This window comes from Cololabis saira, chromosome 18 (genome assembly GCF_033807715.1).
Source record: "Cololabis saira isolate AMF1-May2022 chromosome 18, fColSai1.1, whole genome shotgun sequence".
Classification (NCBI taxonomy): domain Eukaryota; kingdom Metazoa; phylum Chordata; class Actinopteri; order Beloniformes; family Belonidae; genus Cololabis; species Cololabis saira.
This window is the reverse complement of record NC_084604.1, coordinates 37,588,375-37,610,095: the sequence shown is the minus strand read 5'-3', so window position 1 is coordinate 37,610,095 and position 21,721 is coordinate 37,588,375. Positions and strand designations below refer to the sequence as shown.

At 46.4% G+C, this 21,721-nt stretch overlaps 1 protein-coding gene across 2 annotated transcripts; it reads right to left on the bottom strand.

The window, feature by feature from the left end:
* Positions 1-1,099: 1,099 nt before the first annotated feature.
* Positions 1,100-21,716, bottom strand: gje1a (gap junction protein epsilon 1a). Of its 2 annotated transcripts, none has more exons than XM_061746913.1 (4): positions 21,650-21,716; positions 10,659-10,841; positions 4,984-5,181; positions 1,100-1,491 (listed from the first exon to the last, which is right to left on the bottom strand). In XM_061746913.1, the coding sequence occupies exons 1-4, from the start codon at positions 21,677-21,679 to the stop codon at positions 1,294-1,296; spliced, it is 609 nt and encodes a 202-aa protein (XP_061602897.1). In that variant the 5' UTR covers positions 21,680-21,716; the 3' UTR covers positions 1,100-1,293. The 2 variants fall into 2 exon arrangements, with proteins under 2 accessions (XP_061602897.1, XP_061602896.1); XM_061746912.1 differs by lacking the exon at positions 21,650-21,716 and adding an exon at positions 21,131-21,318.
* Between the last annotated feature and the right edge of the window lie 5 nt (positions 21,717-21,721).

Sequence of the window (21,721 nt, the reverse complement as noted above, 5' to 3'; positions counted from 1 at the left end):
TTAAAGAAAAAAGGTTGGCGTTTTTAATTTCAATATACAATAAACACTTGAAATTCAACGTCTTTTACGTCTGGTGGAAGCCGACGCGAGGGCCGACGGAGGATCTGGTCCTGGATCAAGATCTCCGTCGTTATCCCAGTCCGTACGGAGTTAGCACGATGCAGAGTTCTGCTCTTCACGCTCCGTTGCATTGTTTTCTCCGTTAGAAACAGGGTTTAAAAACACAGACTCCGGCGTCTCCGCGGGTTTCTCTCCGGAGTAGAAGATGTGAGGTAAAACTCCGAGACTCTCTGGCTGCTCCCGGTGGTTTCATCAGTCAGAGTTTCAGAGCTAGCGACGATTTAAACGATGCCAGTTTCTCGAGAAAAACAACAATCGATATTCCTTCAGTCCGTCCCTCAACAGTTCAGGGAGGTACGTGTTCGTCTGAAACACCACGGACCACGAGACGATCACGATACAGGGAAAGGTTTCAGACTCGCCAGCAGGAACTCCAGGAATGACCGGAAACTCCAGGAAACTCCAGGAATGCCAGGAACTCCAGGAACGCCGGGAACTCCAGGAACTCCAGGAACGCCGGGAACTCCAGGAACTCCAGGAACGCCGGGAACTCCAGGAACTCCAGGAACGTCAGGAACTCCAGGAACCCCGGGAACTCCAGGAACTCCAGGAACTCCGGGAACGCCGGGAACTCTGGGAACGCTGGGAACTCCAGGAACTCCGGGAACTCCAGGAACGCCAGGAGATGCCGGGAATGCCAGGAACTTCAGGAACTCCGGGAACGCCAGGAACTCCGGGAACTCCAGGAACTCCAGGAACTCCAGGAACGTCAGGAACTCCGGGAACAACCAGGAACGCCAGGAACGCCAGGAACACCAGGAATGCCGGGAACTCCGGGAACTCCGGGAACGCCAGGAACGCCAGGAACACCAGGAACCTCCAACAACGCCAGGAACTCCAGGAACCTCCAGCAACGCCAGGAAGTCCAGGAACGCAAGGAACGCCAGGAACGCCAGGAACTCCAGGAACTCCAGGAACTCCAGGAATGTCAGGAACTCCGGGAACAACCAGGAACGCCAGGAACGCCAGGAACACCAGGAATGCCGGGAACTCCGGGAACTCCGGGAACGCCAAGAACTCCAGGAACTCCGGGAACTCCAGGAACTACCAGGAACTCCAGGGAACGCCAGGAACTCCAGGAATTCCAGGAACCTCCAGGAACGCCAGGAATGTCAGGAACTCCAGGAACTCCAGGAATTCCAGGAACTCCAGGAACGCCGTCCTCCCTCCCGCTCACGGGTTGCTGAGATAGCCGAGCCGCCGGCAGAGGATCTCGAAGATCTCGGCGATGCAGAGCAGGATGGTGATGACGGTGAACGTGTACATGGCGCTGAGGAAGATGGTTTTCTCAAAGTGCTCGGGAACCATGCACTTGGTCACGTTGAAGGTTTTCTCCAGGGCGCTGGCGTCGCACTTGTACACCGGGAGGACCTGAGGGGATGGAGGAAGGAACACCGTCAGGACCGTCGCAGGGATCAGACTCCTAACTATGTGTTTGTGTGGTCACACTGGTGGAATAATGTGTGTGTGTGTATGAGCGTGTATATGTACGTGTGGCTAAATGTGTCTGTGTGTGTATGCATGAATGTATGGATATGTATATGTGTACGTGAGTGTGTATATGTCTATGTGGCTATGTGTATGTATTTGTGTGGGTATGAGTGTGTGTGTGTGTGTGTGTGTGTGTGTGTGTGTGTGTGTGTGTGTGTGTGTGTGTGTGTGTGTGTGTGTGTGTGTGTGTGTGTGTGTGTGTGTGTGTGTGTGTGTAATAAACCAAACAAAGCTCTACCTGAAGTGTATCTATAGTGGGGGAGGGGGAGGAGCAACCCCGCCACCCGCGAGACCAGAGGCCGACACAGAAGAACCCGGAAAACAGGCCACCGGCAACCCCACAGAGGGGAGAAGTAGGAGGGAGGCAACCCACCGCCTGCGAGCGGGCGGGGCCCCCTCGGCACGGGAAGAAGCAGCCAGGGATCCCGCGGCGGCGGACTGCGACCCAGGCAATCCCCGCCCTGGCCCTCGCCCTCCAGGCCAACGACCCCCACCCGGCAGGGGGCCAGCCTGCCCGGAGAGACAGACCGCCCCGGCCGCCGAGGCGGGCAGGCGCACCCGCCCCCACGAAAGTGGCCCTCCAAGGCCAGAGGGGCGCCCCGCCGTAGAGGCAGCGGGGGGGACCGGAGACGGGCCCGGAGAGAGGGAACCCCCCAACAGGGCGACACCCGCGCAGGCCCGACAACGGAGGGCCCCAGACCCAGGCATCCCATTCATTCATCCATTCACCTATCCGATATCTATACTAATAATAATAACAATAATAATAGTAATAATAATAATACTAATAATAATAATAATAATAATAATAATAAAAATAACCATCTTTGTATAATATAATAATGATAAATTATTAAGTTTTGATGTCCTGCCAATGGAGGCTCAAATCCTCCATGGCAGGACCCTTCCATACCGCATTCTCACCGACACAGACACACAATCACGCACCGTTTCCCCCTCCCTGGGGGGGTCCAGCACCGCCAGAAGGCGCCCCAGGCTGCACGGCGAGCCCCGCCAGGCCTGGGTATCCCGACCCACCTATCCCAGGCCGGTGAGGGAGCGCGGGTTTTGTGGGACCCCCTCCCGCCCCTGGTGTTGAGTGCATGTGATTAATGCCATAAAAACAGGGAGGGGGAGGACAGGGTATCATGCAGACACCGACCCCCCCCTCCCGAACTACGTGTCCTTGTTAAATGTATTTATTAAGTGTTGAATGTGCAGTGTCTACAGTGTTGTTAAAACCGTGAGGCGGGGAGTGCCGGGCCACGCGGGACAGTGCCCCCCACGACCCGGGCCCCCCGCCCCTTCGCCTATGTGCGTATGAATCGTGTAGGGGGGGAAGGAGGGGGAGCGGAGGCCGAAGCCAGGAGGCAGGACCAGCAGAGCCGGCCCTGGGAGGACGCCCACGCTCCCCCACCGGCCATCCAGTAGACGGGGGCCGGCCCTCCGAGCCGGGCCAGGGCCCCACCGTACCTCCACGGGCGCCCCCGGCGCCGCCGGAGCCCCCAGACGGAGGGGGAAACGGTCCAACATCCTCCCATTCATACTGACAACATAAGACATAGACACCTGGGAATGGTGCCACCCCGCCGCCGCGCCTGCCCGTGCACCCCCCGGCCAGGAGAGGCCCGATCACCGGAGCCGGCCACACCCCCCCCCGGGGCCACCCCAAAGGTCACGGAGTCCCCACAAACGCAGGGGCACGCGGCCCAGAGGACCAAGGCAGCAATGCCCCCCCAGCGCAGACAGCCACCCCCCACCCAGGCAGGGCCGGGCCCTTCGAGCGGGACCCCCACGGCCCCACCCACCGCCCCCCAGGGGCCACCAGAGGCCCACGCCCCAGACCCCCCAAGCCGACCCCAAGGGCTACGAGATCACCACCCCCCCGCCCCCACTAGGTAATCAAGCCTATAATCGGGGACCAGAGAGAATGTTGTTCAGTGGAGGCAGACATTATCTCACTACTAATATGGTCTGACAGACGATTCCTAAAGTGGTTGATACATGAACTGAACTTTTGTTTCCAATTCACTTTTTTTTTTCTTTGCGATACATAAGGCAGTGAGAACCCGGTGTATCCGGTTAGATTCCATTTTAATGTCTCCCAGGTGACCTAATATACATATCGTGGGGCACACTGGGATTCTGTGGTTGATCCATGTGGATAAATCCTCACAAATCTCCTTCCAGAACCTCTGTACCGGTGTACAGAACCATAAAGCATATAATTATCAGGAGTGTTCTCTGTGCACTGTGAACAGATATTAGAGGTGACAAAGCCCATCTGGAACATCCTTTGTCCAGTATAATGTATTCTATGAAGAACTTTGTACTGTATAAGTTGAAAGTTTGGGTTCTTAGTCATAGTAAACGTATTTAAGCATATTTGTGACCAAGAAAACTGGTCGGTATTAAGAGAGAGATTTATTATTATTATTATTATTATTATTATTATTATTAATAATTCTTGATAACTGAAGAGCGCTCCCTATGTGGCACAACATAACTAACCTCCTAACCAGACTCCGAACTAACCAGACTCCTAACTAGCTGCATGGAATTATCCCAGCAGCTGTCAGTTTCCCTCTTTCTTATGTTTCCACGTTTGTCAGAACTCAGAGCTGAATATCTCCATGACCTTGACCGTCGGCTGTTCGGAGCTGCAGAGTTTAAACTCTCATGTGTGAATATTCGTGTGAAGGATTCAAATAAACGATGAGACAAGATTCTAATCCAGGCCGACGTCTCAGGGAGAGTGACGGCCCTGAGGGACGTCAGTCACCGCGGAACGAAAAGTTCCTGGCAGACGCTGCCCGCCGGCGGTCGGCTAGGGAACCGCGAGGTCAGGAGGAGGTCAGGTCTACCAACACTTAAGGTGCTGACACCCAGACGGTCAACGCCCCTAAGCACCTCTCAGTCTGACCTTCACTGGGTTTCTTGCTCTTGAAGAACCAACCATCGTCATCAATGAACCGACTGAACTGAACCGAACATCTTTATCGATGAACCGACCGAACCGAATCTGTTGAACCGAAGCGACCCTCATCACGATGAACCGACCGAACGGAACCGGACCAACCATCGTTAGGATAAACCGACCGAACCGAGCCGATTGAACCGAACCGAGCCGCCCCCCCACCTGGAAGCCGAACAGGTGCCTCTGCAGCCAGAAGGCCACCACCTCCAGGATGAACCGGCAGATCGATTGAACGGACCTGGAAGCCGAACAGGTGCCTCTGCAGCCAGAAGGCCACCACCTCCAGGATGAACCGACAGATCGATTGAACCGACCTGGAAGCCGAACAGGTGCCTCTGCAGCCAGAAGGCCACCACCTCCAGGATGAACCGACAGATCGATTGAAGTGAACCGACCTGGAAGCCGAACAGGTGCCTCTGCAGCCAGAAGGCCACCACCTCCAGGATGATGCGCAGCAGCACGGAGATGATGTAGCAGACGGTGTAGGTCGGTCTCTGCAGGATCTCCTCCTGGTCGATGTTCTTACAGGCGGCGTACAGGTGGAACACGGCGCCCGGGACCAGAACCGTCACCAGCTGCAGCGCCCAGAACACCTGCAGATGTTTGTTTATGTAACACGTCAAAAACACAGGAAGAGTGAGCAATAAAAGTTTTAAAAAGTTTAAAAATGTGTTCCATAAATCTACTCAACACTTTGGGTGACATTGTCATGTAAAGTTGTGTCATCTGCAAAAAGCTTGTTGGAGAAAATGCGGAGAGCAGATAAAACACCACAGTCATATATATATATATATATATATATATATATATATATATATATATATATATATATATATATATATATATATATATATATATATATATATATATATATATATATATATATATAAAAGAAACCCGCTACAACCTGAGGGGAAAACTCATGTTTGAGACGACGTAAATAGTGTAAAATCAAGAATGTCTAAAACCCTAGCAATATTAAGTAAAACAAGATATATTGTGTCAAAGACCACATGTATAACTCACTCATAGTTCCATACGTTACTTATTGTGTGGAGGTTTGGGGAAACACCTATAAAACAAATACAAACCCTATTTTCTTATTACAGAAAACAGCTTTAATGAAATTACACTGCAAAAACTCAAAATCTTAACAAGAATATTTGTCTTATTTCTAGTTAAAATGTCTCATTTTTAGTAAAAGAAAAATCTCATTACACTTAAAACAAGACTCATCACTGGTTTTCTGACTAAAAATGAGACATTTCAACTAGAAATAAGACAAATATTCCTTGTAAGATTTTGAGTTTTTGCAGTGTAATAGATCTGACTAATATGAACCAACAAATAATCTCTTTATTAAATATAATACTCTGTAGCAGAGCAGAAAGTTTGATTTGCCTGTAAAGCCCAGAAAACAGAAACTGCTTCCAAACTGCATTCAGGATTTGTTCCTAATAAAAGAAACTCTGACCTGAGGGGGAAAATGTTTGAGACGACGACAGCAAGAACTAATATTAAAAAGAGATGGACGTCAATTAAGGCTAGAGAAATTTGGAATAGTTGTGACAACGACCTAAAAATGTGCAGTTCTATCTACAAGTTTAAGAAAATGTTTAAAGAAAATATTGTAAATAAATATAAAACACTATAACTATAAAGTATATTATAAAAAACATTCAAGAATGTGAAACATCAATTTTATATTTTGTCTTCTTTATGCATTGTTTGTTTCCACGGATTAATGCTAATGTTTCAGATTTAAATTGATCACAAAATAAAAGGGTAGAAGTTTTGGCTTCAGCTGCAACTTTTCAGCAAAAGCAATGATTATTTTACTTTTTCTTTTTTTTTTGTACTTGTACAAGGCTTAAGACTGCAATAAAGACTTCAATTCAATTCAAATATATATATATATATAAAACCAACAATTGTAGGTGTAATTGGGGTGTGAATGATGGAGAGAGCAGGAGGAAAAGCTGCTTTCATGGAGCCGTCTGGGTCTGAACGGGCCATTAGGATGATAAATGGAGAGCCAGGTTTCATCTCCACCCGGTTAGCGGGAAATTGGATTCTGCGCGGCCCGTTTGAGGCTGAAGCCTCCGCCGGAATATCGAGAGCGTAATTGGTGACGCAGGTGCGTCCTGATTGGGTTTGGGCTCGTAAAGCGGGCCGGCTAACATGCCTAGCGTGTTCCCGCGTCGCCGCTCGCCCCGATTACACGGCGATAATCGTCTGAGATGAGCGGCATCAGTTTTCCTGCTGACAGGACCGCTGTTCTGCCAATTTCTGCTCCTTTGCCATGAAATGCTCCCTAATGGTTTTCTACCTTTGTAGAGCTACAATTTTACTGTGTTTTACTCCCTAAACCACTTCCTTGTCTCTTGCCAGGCTGTCATTGTAAATAAGAATGTTAATAAGGACCTGCCTGGTTAAATAAAGGCCAATGACTGAATGAATATCAAATTAAGCGATGGAATTGTAGTTTATTTTCTCTTTTTTTCTCTTTATCTCTTTATGTAATGCAATTCATGTCATGGATAGTGTATTTTGAAGGATCCAATACTCAACATCCCATATTATCCACTTTACATCGTGCAAGAAATGATTGGCGTGGCATCAAACTTTGAAAATCCACTGTGCGCAGAACCACAAAGTAGCATTTCTCGGTAGCAGAAATTGGCAGAACACCGGTTCTCCCATCGATGAACCCTCAGGTAGGTGAACCAGAACCGGTTCTCCCATCGTAGCCCTGCAAGAACGGTGTCGGCCCTGGATGTTTTCATCTGTAACCACGGCGACGGCGAGGCGTCTGTAAAACCTTCACCTCCAGTTTAACCTGATTACCAACCACATCTATGTTTAGATCTTCTACCTTTCATGACGTGTTTAAGTCTTATTCGAACGTTTCCTCCTGGAAGTTGGCGGAAGTTGGCGTTTGCAGAGACGTAACTGACGTTAGCAGAGACGTAACTGACGTTAGCAGAGACGTAACTGACGTTTGCAGAGACGTAACCGACGTTAGCAGAGACGTAACTGACGTTTGCAGAGACGTAACTGACGTTAGCAGAGACGTAACTGACGTTAGCAGAGACGTAACTGACGTTAGAAGAGACGTAACTGTCGTTAGCAGAGACGTAACTGACGTTAGCAGAGACGTAACTGACGTTAGCAGAGACGTAACTGACGTTTGCAGAGACGTAACTGACGTTAGCAGAGACGTAACTGACGTTAGCAGAGACGTAACTGACGTTAGAAGAGACGTAACTGTCGTTAGCAGAGACGTAACTGACGTTAGCAGAGACATAACTGACGTTAGCAGAGACGTAACTGACGTTAGCAGAGACGTAACTGATGTTAGCAGAGATGTAACTGACGTTAGCAGAGACGTAATTGAGACGTAACTGACGTTAGCAGAGACGTAACTGACATTAGCAGAGACGTAACTGACGTTAGCAGAGACGTAACTGACGTTTGCAGAGACGTAACTGACGTTAACAGAGATGTAACTGACGTTAGCAGAGACGTAACTGACGTTAGCAGAGACGTAACTGACGTTTGCAGAGACGTAACTGACGTTAGCAGAGACGTAACTGACGTTAGCAGAGACGTAACTGACGTTAGCAGAGACGTAACTGACTTTGCAGAGACGTAACTGATGTTTGCAGAGACGTAACTGACGTTAGCAGAGACGTAACTGACGTTAGCAGAGACGTAACTGACGTTAGCAGAGACGTAACTGACGTTTGCAGAGACGTAACTGACGTTAGCAGAGATGTAACTGACGTTAGCAGAGACGTAACTGACGTTAGCAGAGACGTAACTGACGTTTGCAGAGACGTAACTGACGTTAGCAGAGACGTAACTGACGTTAGCAGAGACGTAACTGACGTTAGCAGAGACGTAACTGACTTTGCAGAGACGTAACTGACGTTTGCAGAGACGTAACTGACGTTAGCAGAGACGTAACTGACGTTAGCAGAGACATAACTGACGTTAGCAGAGACGTAACTGACGTTAGCAGAGACGTAACTGACGTTTGCAGAGACATAACTGACGTAACTGACGTTTACAGAGACGTAACTGACGTTAGCAGAGACGTAACTGACATTAGCAGAGATGTAACTGACGTTTGCAGAGACGTAACTGACATTAGCAGAGACGTAACTGACGTTAGCAGAGACGTAACTGACGTTAGCAGAGACGTAACTGACGTTAGCAGAGACGTAACTGACTTTGCAGAGACGTAACTGACGTTTGCAGAGACGTAACTGACGTTAGCAGAGACGTAACTGACGTTTGCAGAGACGTAACTGACGTTAGCAGAGACGTAACTGACGTTAGCAGAGACGTAACTGGCGTTAGCAGAGACGTAACTGACGTTTGCAGAGACGTAACTGACGTTAGCAGAGACGTAACTGACGTTAGCAGAGACGTAACTGACTTTGCAGAGACGTAACTGACGTTTGCAGAGACGTAACTGACGTTAACAGAGACGTAACTGACATTAGCAGAGATGTAACTGACATTAGCAGAGACGTAAATGACGTTTGCAGAGACGTAACTGACGTTAGCAGAGACGTAACTGACGTTAGCAGAGACGTAACTGACGTTTGCAGAGACGTAACTGACATTAGCAGAGACGTAACTGACGTTTGCAGAGACGTAACTGACGTTAGCAGGGACGTAACTGACGTAAGCAGAGACGTAACTGACGTTAGCAGAGACGTAACTGACTTTAGCAGAGACGTAACTGACGTTAGCAGAGACGTAACTGACGTTTGCAGAGACGTAACTGACGTTTGCAGAGACGTAACTGACGTTTGCAGAGACGTAACTGACGTTAGCAGAGACGTAACTGACGTTAGCAGAGACGTAACTGACGTTAGCAGAGACGTAACTGACGTTTGCAGAGACGTAACTGACGTTAGCAGAGACGTAACTGACGTTAGCAGAGACGTAACTGACGTTTTCAGAGACGTAACTGACGTTAGCAGAGACGTAACTGACGTTAGCAGAGACGTAACTGACGTTAGAGACGTAACTGACGTTAGCAGAGACGTAACTGACGTTAGCAGAGACGTAACTGAGACGTAACTGACGTTAGCAGAGACGTAACTGACGTTAGCAGAGACGTAACTGAGACGTAACTGACGTTTGCAGAGACGTAACTGACGTTAGCAGAGATGTAACTGACGTTAGCAGAGACGTAACTGACGTTAGCAGAGACGTAACTGATGTTAGCAGAGACGTAACTGACGTTAGCAGAGATGTAACTGACGTTAGCAGAGACGTAACTGACGTTAGCAGAGACGTAACTGACGTTAGCAGAGACGTAACTGACGTTAGCAGAGACGTAACTGACGTTAGCAGAGACGTAACTGACGTTAGCAGAGACGTAACTGACGTTTGCAGAGACGTAACTGACTTTGCAGAGATGTAACTGACGTTTGCAGAGACGTAACTGACGTTAGCAGAGACGTAACTGACGTTAGCAGAGACGTAACTGACGTTTGCAGAGACGTAACTGACGTTAGCAGAGACGTAACTGACGCTAGCAGAGACGTAACTGACGTTAGCAGAGACGTAACTGACGTTAACAGAGACGTAACTGACGTTTGCAGAGACGTAACTGACGTTAGCAGAGATGTAACTGACGTTAGCAGAGACGTAACTGACGTTAGCAGAGACGTAACTGACGTTAGCAGAGACGTAACTGACGTTAGCAGAGACGTAACTGACGTTAGCAGAGACGTAACTGAGACGTAACTGATGTTAGCAGGGACGTAACTGACGTTAGCAGAGACGTAACTGACGTTACCAGAGACGTAACTGACGTTAGCAGAGACGTAACTGAGACGTAACTGATGTTAGCAGGGACGTAACTGACGTTAGCAGAGACGTAACTGACGTTAGCAGAGACGTAACTGACGAAAACGGGCATAAGAGGCTGTTTCCTAGCTAACCTAAAATAGTTTCTCCTCTTTTCTCTCGTAAAACAAAATAAATACATGTCAGAAAGTGTTGTGGTTGATGTTGTTTTGTGTGGGGGCGGAGCCTGCGGTCCCACCTGGGGGGTTATGGGTCGGAACTGGTTGTAGCAGTACAGGTTGAGCTCGCGGCGGTCCGGGTCGCAGCTGAAGTGCAGAGCCTCGTTCCCGTAGACGGCGAAGCCCAGGACGCCCAGGAAGAACATCCGCACCGAGCCGAAGAACAGGGTGTGGAACTGACCAATGACGGTCGGAGGCCTGAGCTGGGGGGGAAACACAGAACTGGAGTTGTTAAAGAAATCAGGAGGGATGGGGATTTTATCATATGGGGACAGATAATTTGTGCTGATTACAAATAATATAATATATTACAAATAATAGCAGTGACCAAAACAGCTGCAGAAATACTGCAGGAATGACATAGCAGCAGTTAAATGCAGCCTTCTGTAAGCTTTAAATATCCACTGGGCTTACATCAAATACATCAAAACACAACAATAAAAAACACTTTTCTGAACTTATCAATATGATTCTGTCCTTCACAGGATAAGTAACATGGATCACTGCAAAAACTCACAATCTTAACAAGAATATTTGTCTTATTTCTAGTTAAAATGTCTCATCACTGGAAAAAAACAACAATTCTCACCTTAGACTGGGCTGTAACTTCAGAATCATGTAACCCAGTAGGCATTTTTGAGGAAAAGATTGCATACAGCATTTTTTGAAAGATCAATGTGTCCCAAACCAGAATCCACCGTATGCCAAACAAATTAGACCCCTGGTTTTCTATATTCCCACATTCAAGATGGCCACCCCATATGGTAAATTGGACTGTAAACGCTGTTGCCTATCCTGGTTTAGGCTCATAGATCAAGCTATTCCTAAGTTCCAATAATACTGTGTTTGGTATCATTTTAAAGGAGACATTTATAGCTCTCTTTCAAACCTAAGGTTGAACTTTTCTGACATACTTGGAGGTCAATAGAGCTCCAGAAACCCCAGAGAATGTTAATTTTTCACCATTTTCGCCTATGTTATTTTTATTTGTATTAACTCTGTGACACCTAGGAATACCAGAGACATAAAAAACAAGTACAGCAATACTCACTTATATATACTTTTTCAGAAAATGTATAATATCACCATATTATTTCTATCTTGTGGGTGATTGTGTGCTGGAATTCGTGGGCAGTTAGGATGCTGAAATACCGCAGTCAAGCAGCAGGTGGCGAGTTGCCACAACAACGAGTTAGCGAGACAACTAGCTAACATGGATGTTGCCAGTGCAAATATATGTGGTGGTGTTCATCTCCTCTATTAAGGGTGAGTAACAGTAACAATAATTTTGAAAAGATGAATCATGTGTTTAAGTTAATCAAGTCATTTAAAAAAATATCAACCAATTTCCTGGATTAAAGTTAAAGTTAAAGGGTTCAGTCAGTGAGAACATCAATGATGTCCGTTTGGGCATGTTTGTCAAGGGTCTGAAAATAGAAAGACTACTGCCCACCAGAGATGCTTTGAGCTTTCATATTCAGCGTGTCACTTCCAGAGCTTGGTCTGGTGGCAGGCCCATTTGCAGTACCCGGTACTCCCGCCCCCTGAAAATATGGGATGGGAGATGGAGGACAATGTGCTCATTCCTAAACTGATGTTGCTTCCTGCGGTTCCAGATGCCTGTGAGGAACTAATGACCTGTGGTTGCACAACTGGATGCAAGACAGCCTGATGCGGTTGCAAACCAAACCCATGCACTGATTCTTGTCAGTGCCAAAAGTCAAGTGACTGTTGCATGAATATGTAGGCCTAAAGCACTGAAGACAAAAATGTTATAGCTCATCACTCACTCATCTTCTTCCGCTTATCCGTTCCCGGGTTGCGGGGGCAGCAAAGTCAGCAGGGATGCCCAGACTTCCTTCACCCCAGACACTTCCTCCAGCTCTTCCGGGTCCGAGGCGTTCCCAGGCCAGCCGAGAGACATTGTCTCTCCAGCGTGTCCTGGGTCTTCCCCAGGGTCTCCTCCCGGAGGGACATGCCTGGAACACCTCCCTAGGGTGGAGGGACATGCCTGGAACACCTCCCTAGGGAGGAGGGACATGCCTGGAACACCTCCCTAGGGAGGATCCAGGAGGATCCGGTACAGATGCCCAAGCCACCTCAGCTGACTCCTCTCAATGTGAAGGAGCAGCGGCTCGACTCCGAGCTCCTCCCGGGTGACCGAACTCCTCACCCTATCTCTAAGGGAGCGTCCAGCCACCCTGCGGAGGAAACTCATCTCTAAGGGAGTGTCCAGCCACCCTGCGGAGGAAACTCATCTCGGCCGCTTGTATCCGCGATCTCGTCCTTTCGGTCACTACCCAAAGTTCATGACCATAGGTGAGGGTAGGGGCGTAGATTGACCGGTAAATCGAGAGCTTCGCCTTTCGACTCAGCTCCCTCTTCACCACGACGGTCCGGTACATCGACCGCATAACTGCGGACGCTGCACCGATCCGTCTGTCAATCTGACGCTCCATCGTTCCCTCACTCGTGAACAAGACCCTGAGATACTTGAACTCCTCCACCTGAGGCAGGACTTCTCCACCCACCCGGAGAAGGCACGCCACCCTTTCCCGATGGAGAACCGCGTCGCACTCGGCCACAAACCGCCCCAGCACATGCTGAAGGTCCCGGTCTGATGAAGCCAACAGGACAACATCATCTGCAAAAAGCAGAGATGAAATCCTGAGGTTCCCAAACCGGATCCCCTCCGGCCCCTGGCTACGCCTAGAAATCCTGTCCATAAAAATGATGAACAGGACCGGTGACAAAGGGCAGCCCTGCCGGAGTCCAACATGCACCGGGAACAAGTCTGATCTACTGCCGGCAATGCGAACCAAACTCCTGCTCCAATCATATAGAGACCGTACAGTCCTTAATAGAGGGCCCCGGACTCCATACTCACTCAGCACCCCCCACAGAATGGCACGAGGGACACGGTCAAATACCTTTCCAGAGCCACAAAACACATGTAGACTGGTTGGGCAAATTCCCACGAACCCTCGAGCACCCTGCGGAGGGTATAGAGCTGGTCCAGTGTTCCACGACCGGGACGAAAACCGCATTGTTCCTCCTGAATCCGAGGTTCAACTATCGGCCGTATTCTCCTCTCCAGTACCCTGGCGTAGACTTTCCCGGGGAGGCTGAGAAGTGTGATCCCCCTATAGTTGGATCACATTCTCCGGTCCCCCTTTTTAAAAAGAGGGACCACCACCCCGGTTTGTCACTCCAACGGTACTGTCCCCTTCCTCCATGCGATGTCGCAGAGGCGTGTCAGCCAAGACAGCCCTACGACATCCAGAGACTTGAGGTAGAACAATGGAGTCCCCAGTTGGAGCACTATCAAGTACCCCTCCCAGGGACCCCAAGAAGGCCGGGTACTCCCCACTGCTGTTCGGCCCATAGGCACAAACAACAGTGAGAGACCTTTTCCCGACCCGAAGGCGCAGGGAAGCGACCCTCTCGTTCACCGGGGTGAACTCCAACACATGGCGGCCGAGCTGGGGGGCTATAACCAAGCCCACACCAGCCCGCCTCCTCTCACCTTAATGACTTGGATTTATATAGCGCCCTTCTGCCCTTCTAGGCACCCAGAGCGCTTTACAGAAATCATTATTCATCCATACGCATTCTCTCCAGTGGTGGTAAGCTACATTGTAGCCACAGCTGCCCTGGGGCAGACTGATGGAAGCGTGGCTGCCATATCGCGCCAAACGGCCCCTCCGACCACCACCAACATTCATACACATTCATACACATTCATACGGGGCAAGGTGGGTAAGGTGTCTTGCCCAAGGACACCACGACAGCAAACTGGGACAGAGCGGGATTCGAACCGCCGACCTTCCGATCATTGGACGACCCGCTCTACCACCTGAGCTACTGCCGCACCTTGGGCAACTCCAGAGTAGTGGAGGGTCCAGCCCCCTTCAAGGAGCTGGGTTCCAGAGCCCAAGCTATGTGTGGAGGTGAGCCCGACTATCTCTAGTCGGTATCTCTCAACCTCACGCACAAGCTCCGGCTCCTTCCCCCCCAGCGAGGTGACATTCCATGTCCCCACTGTGAGGGTTTTAGTCCGGGGATTGGGTCGTCGAGGCACCCCGCCACGACTGCTACCCAGCCCACAATGCACCGGCCTGCCATGGTCCTTCCTGCGCGTGGTGGGCCTACTGGAAGGCGGGCCCACGTTGCCGTTTCGGGCTGAGCCCGGCCGGGTGCCACGGGCAAAGACCCGGCCACCAGGCGCTCGCCTACGAGCCCCGACCCCAGGCCTGGCTCCAGGGAGGGGCCCCGGTGACGCCGATCCGGGCGACGTTACGGTCCTTTGTTCTTTCTCCTCCATGATTGGCGTGAACCGCTCTTAGTCTGGCCCGTCACCCAGGACCTGTTTGCCATGGGAGTCCCTACCAGGGGCGTAATGCCTCCGACAACATAGCTCCTAGGATCACTCGGGCACACAAACCCCTCCACCACAGTAAGGTGGCGGTTCAAGGAGGTGAAAAATGTGATTGTTCAGTGAAATTTTTGATTAATTAAATTGATGAAAATCACTCAGGCCTTTGAATATTGCTTACTAATAATAGTCTTTACAAAATGCTGGTCCAAAGAATGAATGGTGGTAAATGGGACTGAGCTGGTTACAGCTATTTCAAGCCTTAAAATAACTTCTCACAAAGAAAAAGTATGGTTATATCATACATTTCCTGACTCGTCAAAGTCCATTGGGTATTGTGGTTGTTGTCTTTTGGGTCGTTCTATTCGTATCTCTTGATCCCAGAAGATAAAATTAACTAGATAGTTTAGGCGAAAAATGTTATGGAAATGTGTGTAATTTATGGTTTAAGGAGGCCGTGTGACCTCTATGTTTGTCAGAAAAACACAACCATGGGCTCAGATAAAAGCTGAGAAGGTCCCCATTACATTGATACCAAACAATCATATATCTACTATTGACAAATAGGAAACTGATCACCATTTCTAACTTTAGACGACAAATCAATAGTTGTGCTAATTAATCAATAATTATGACTAAACGATAACTTTGACAGCTTAGCATACGGCAGAAATGGATTCAGCACAAAAAAATCATACAGAAACAATAGAGAAAGTGCTTTTCCTCAAAAATGCCTACCATGTTGTTTTCTAAGGGGCTTTTTCAATTTTCGGCCCTGACTACCTGTTTCAAATAGATTTTCACTTGAAATAAGTAGAAAAATCTGCTAGTGGAACAAGATTTTTTAACTTGTAATAAGAAGATAAATCTTGTCCCACTGGCAGATTTTTCTACTTATTTAAAGTGAAAATTTACTTGAAACTGGTGAAAATTGTCAAATAAGTTATGGCAGTTTTACACACACACACACACACACACACACACACACACACACACACACACACACACACACACACACACACACACACACACACACACACACACACACACACACACACACACACACACATTCAGGTTAAACTGCACAAACAACCACAGAGGAAAAGCTGCTGTCAGCTGATCTGAGGAACAACAGCAACAACTGCTCTTAACTGCCCTTAGTCTTAACAACTTGTGCTTTTTATTATTTTACCTCTTTTCTTATCATTTTATTTCATTTATTTGTTCTTTAAGCGTACTCTTAACTTAAAGGAGACCTATTATGAAAACCAGGTTTTCTCTTGCTTTAACATATATAAAGTGTTTTTTTCTTGCTTTAACATATATAAAGTGGTCTCCCCTCAGCCTGCCAACTCAGAGAAGGAGGAAATAAACCAGATTCTGCAGAGTCTGTACAGCCGCCCGGATGATCGTCCAGTGTGATGTGGATCTACGAGCCAATAAGATTCTGATCCCCAAAGTTACGGAACGACGGGAGCAGATTTCCATAGGTCTCCTCCGCTGCTGAAACCACGGCCACAACTCAGGCCCCGTTTCCACGTAGCAAATACGGTGTTGTTTTCATGCGTTTTGTTCGTTCGTTTACACAAACGGAGTCTCCAAAAACGATCATTTCTGAAAACTCCGGCCAAAGTGTAGATTTTTAAAACCTCCGTCTTCACGTTTGCTTGTAAACGGAGAGAAACGGACATTTATTCTTCAGAACGTCACATTATGAGGCAGAAACGTCACCAGCGTCATGAGTGACACCTGTGGTTACAATTAGTTTGTAACCGTCAATATTTTCTTGGATTTTACCTGTTTTATATTCTAACGTCACACTTAAAAGTAACTCCACTTCTCTGTCACTCCAAACGAAAGACTCTGGTTCCGTCTTGGAAGTAACTGCAGTCAAGGCTGATTTATGGTTCCGCGTTACACCAACGCAGAGCCTACGGCGTAGGGTACGCGGTGATTTAACGCAGAACCGTAAATCAGGCTTTAAGATCCGTTTACACCGTCTAACTGCATTAAGAGCGTCCGACTATCACGTCGAGCTGCGTGACATCGGACGCTCTCTGTCCACACTGAAACCGTTAAACTCTCTCTCTGTCCACACTGAAACCGTTAAACTCTCTCTGTCCACACTGAAACCATTAAACTCTCTCTGTCCACACTGAAACCGTTAAACTCTCTCTGTCCACACTGAAACTGTTAAACTCTCTCTGTCCACACTGAAACTGTTAAACTCTCTCTGTCCACACTGAAACCGTTAAACTCTCTCTCTCTGTCCACACTGAAACCGTTAAACTCTCTCTGTCCACACTGAAACCATTAAACTCTCTCTGTCCACACTGAAACCATTAAACTCTCTCTGTCCACACTGAAACCGTTAAACTCTCTCTGTCCACACTGAAACTGTTAAACTCTCTCTGTCCACACTGAAACTGTTAAACTCTCTCTGTCCACACTGAAACTGTTAAACTCTCTCTGTCCACACTGAAACTGTTAAACTCTCTCTGTCCACACTGAAACTGTTAAACTCTCTCTGTCCACACTGAAACCATTAAACTCTCTCTGTCCACACTGAAACCGTTAAACTCTCTCTGTCCACACTGAAACCATTAAACTCTCTCTGTCCACACTGAAACGGTTAAACTCTCTCTGTCCACACTGAAACTGTTAAACTCTCTCTGTCCACACTGAAACCGTTAAACTCTCTCTGTCCACACTGAAACCGTTAAACTATCTCTGTCCACACTGAAACTGTTAAACTCTCTCTGTCCACACGGAAACCGTTAAACTCTCTCTGTCCACACTGAAACTGTTAAACTCTCTCTGTCCACACTGAAACTGTTAAACTCGCGGCCAGGTAGGACAGTCCAATACAAAAAAAATAAAGCAATGGAATTTATTTTGTCGCAGAAGCTCCCTGGCATGGGACACGCTTTGTGTACGGAGCCGCTGCTCTTCTGGCCTGAGAGGCTTTGTTCCCTCCCCTGCTACACGTCATTCAAGCAGCCAATCAGCACAGAGCCTCATTATCATAGCCCCGCCCCCTCAGAATCCCTCACAGAAAAGGAGGCTAGAAGCGGTAAAACTAGAGACATGGCCCACAGGCTGAATTTCTGATTTATGTAGAAAAAACAAGCTTTAGATTGTTTTTAAGACATTCAAGGCCTGTTTAAAATATACATTAAATGCCATAATAGGTCCCCTTTAAATACTTTCTGAAAACCGCAAATGAGATGCGTACCTGCTGTTCTCTACTGCCCTTAGTTTTCAGCAACTTGTGCTTTTTATTATTTTACCTTCTTTTCTCATAATTTGATTTCATTAGTGCCACGGCTGCGCCAAGTGGCACGCCTCCTCCATAGCAATGCAATAGCAATGGAGGAGCAGTGCCTCTTGGCGCAGCCAGAGGCACTATTGTTATCATGTGCGTTTATTATTCATTTTCCGGACAAAACTTCGGCACGTAACTACTCCTGCAGCTTTGAGAAAACGCGAAAAGTAAAAACGTAGAAACGTGCGCCTTAAGCGGGAATCGTGTGCTATGATTTTTATTAGCGATTGGTGTGCACGTTTTTGCGCAACGTGCAAAAACGTGCGCTTTTAGCGCCATCCGGAATGCATTGGGAGAACTTTGGGGCCTCACCACTCGCACACCATTACTCGAAAAATTCTGAACCAATTTCGAAAGTTGTTGGCTGAATTTAACTACAGTCCTGTGGATTTTCAGAGCGATGGCACAAATAGTTTTTGCACGAAGTGCAAAAACATTTCCAAATTTCCAAACTAATGGGGAGATTTTCCCATGTAAGTGAATGGGGCAGAATGTCACACTGTGGCTGGAAGGAGGTTCGAAAAAAACCCAAATTCACCTTTTTTCTGAGTCACATATCTTTCTCATACTTGCACGTAGAAATGTCATTCAAACTTCAAAACGGAGGAGAACTTCTCTTCTCTCTCCAAACCTGAAACTGTTTTTTCCTAAAATGTACACTTTTCAAGATATGAGCGCTCAAGTGAGGACTGGAAATCACTTTTTTGTCAAATCTAGAGTTGAGCTCTAATTTTCTAGAGTGGCAGAGACAGTAAAAAAATGACCTTAATTTTTATTTGTAACTCGAGCTCACGGCCAAACCGTGAAAGCTGGACAGATAATTTTTGGTCAGAATGTAGACATAGATGTTGGGATTCATAAAATGTGACTTTGACAGGCGGGGTATGCACAAAACTTAAACTGGGGGAGGCTAAAGCTGCGCCAATTCCTGCCTCAGTCTCCATTGACTGCAATGTAATTAAAAGTTTTCTTAAAAAAAATCTCACTTTGTTTTCGAACTGCCGTTACTAACACATTTTAAGGAATATCTGAATAAAGATTAAGATTGTCAGAATCTTCCGGGTTCTGTGTCTCTCACGATGTCTTTGTTTTTCTGGTAGGAGCTACGGTTTTCTCACAAATCAGAGTTATTTGAGAACTTGTCACAAGGCAAAAGCTGGGGTTTTCTCAGAGCCAACCCGGAATGTTCTGAAGTCGAGGTTCTTGTTGCCCCTAGCAACCAGAGCTCAGCTGCTGAGTGATTGACTGAGCCAGAACCGGTCACATGACTGTCAGTGGTGGCGTCAGGGGCGGGAAACCGCCCCTGACACTGTTTTACGTTATCTAATTACTAGTTACTAGTTCCAAAAACATTTTCCTCTGGTTGAAATCTTATCGTAACTATGGAAAACTTTCCTTATATGTATTTACACTTTCTGTCCATTAAATCTAAACCTCTAATCATTAAAACGTGGCATTTGAATTTTAACATTTTGATAGCTTAAGTGACATTTCATTAATTCAATTATACCTGAAGTTATATCTTTGTTAACTGACGCAAATTCTTTGTATGTGATGGGAAAAAGACGTGGCTTTAATGAAGTTTTCAGCTACAAAGACAAACCCTTTTCATCAAACAATTCTTCTACAAAGATAATATCTTTTTTAATCCAGTTTTCTTTATTTAAACTTTTCTTATTAACAGTGATATTACCATTGTTCCAAATAATATTCTTATGTGGTGAAAAATTATGAATGCAGCATAATTTCCATGACAGTAATTAATGCTTGCTGGTAATTTAGAAACTGTGAAATTACACCCTAACAGAAATTTTAAGCCACCCAATGTTTTAAATATATTATGTGGTATAAAATTCCATATTGATTCCGGATGTTCCAAACACTGAAAAAAATAAATCTAAGCACATGTAAATATAACATATTTAAATCTGTGATATTAACAATTAAAAATGAAGTTTGTTGCTTTATATATTGCTTTATATATTGATTATGTAGATCAAGAAAGACTAGTAGATCAACCACAGTAAAAAATATCTGGCTTGATCTACTTTAAAAAAATGAAGGCAACTTTTTCTCATGAGATTTTCATGTAGATCAATAAGGACTAGTCTTTGTATAAACTACTTAATTTTATGTATGTAATTAATACATTTTGCAAGTACAGTCAACTTAATTGTGTTAAGTTTACTTTATTTATCAAAATTAAGATGACTTTAAAAAGAAAAGAAAAGAAAAAAAGGAAAAAAAGAAAAAAAGTGAAAAAAAGGAGAAAAAAAGAAAAAAAACGATAAAAATTAAAATAAAGTTGACTTTACTTGCAAAAATTAAGTTGACTGTACTTGCAAATGAATTTTGTACATACTAAAAATGAAGTAGTTTATACAAAGACTAGTGTTTCTTGATCTACATAATAATCTCATGTGAAAAAGTCTCACTTTTTAGTATGTACAAAACTCATTTACAAGTAAAGTCAACTTAATTTAAATTTTTATCGTTTTTTTTAAAAACTTTTTTCTCCTTTTTTCTTATTTTTTTTTTACTTTTTTTCCCTTTTTCTTCTTTTTTTACTTTTTTTTCTTTTGTTTTGTTTTCTTTTCTTTTTAAAGTCATCTTAATTTTGATAAATAAAGTAAACTTAACACAATTAAGTTGACTCTACTTGCAAAATGTAAAATTAGAAATACTAGTCTTTCTTGATCTACATAATAATCTCATTTTAAGTAAATCAAGCAGAATATTATAATATTTGTATCATTTGTAACATTTTTTAAGCCGTGTCATTAGAATCTCACGCATCCTTCGTAGAAGTTCTTGATGTAGTTCAGAGACATGTCTGGAGTTCCTCATGGCACCGGTCCGGGGCCCCTGCCGGTCTAGACCAGAACCTGAACCTCCGGCAGGACCTGGAGAACCTGCAGACCCGGGTCTCTCCTTCCGCTCTGGCCCTAAAAGCTCCGGCTCTGGCCCTAAAAAGCTCCGGCTCTGGCCCGTCACGTGGCCTTTTATCCTCCATCAATGGGACAACAACAGAGCAGGGGGGCACCCCGGGGTGGGGGGGCACCCTAATCCCCCAGAGGCCCCAGTCAGCGAAAACACAATGTGGGGGCAGAAACGGTCCACAACAACACCCGCCGCCCCTCTGTAACGCAGCAGGAAACTCATCTTCTCCTCTCCTCCTTCATCCCCATCACGACCAGGAGCTTTATTTTGAAAAATATACTTTAATAAAGAAACTTTTAATTTGTAAACCTCTTTTAAAGTTCCCATTAAAGTCCCCCCCCCCTAGGAAATAAGAGAATAAGAGCACACACCAACCGTAATCCTGGCGGCGTGCTGTTCATCCCCCCCGCGTCTCGGCTGCTCTGACCCGCGGACCCGCAGGG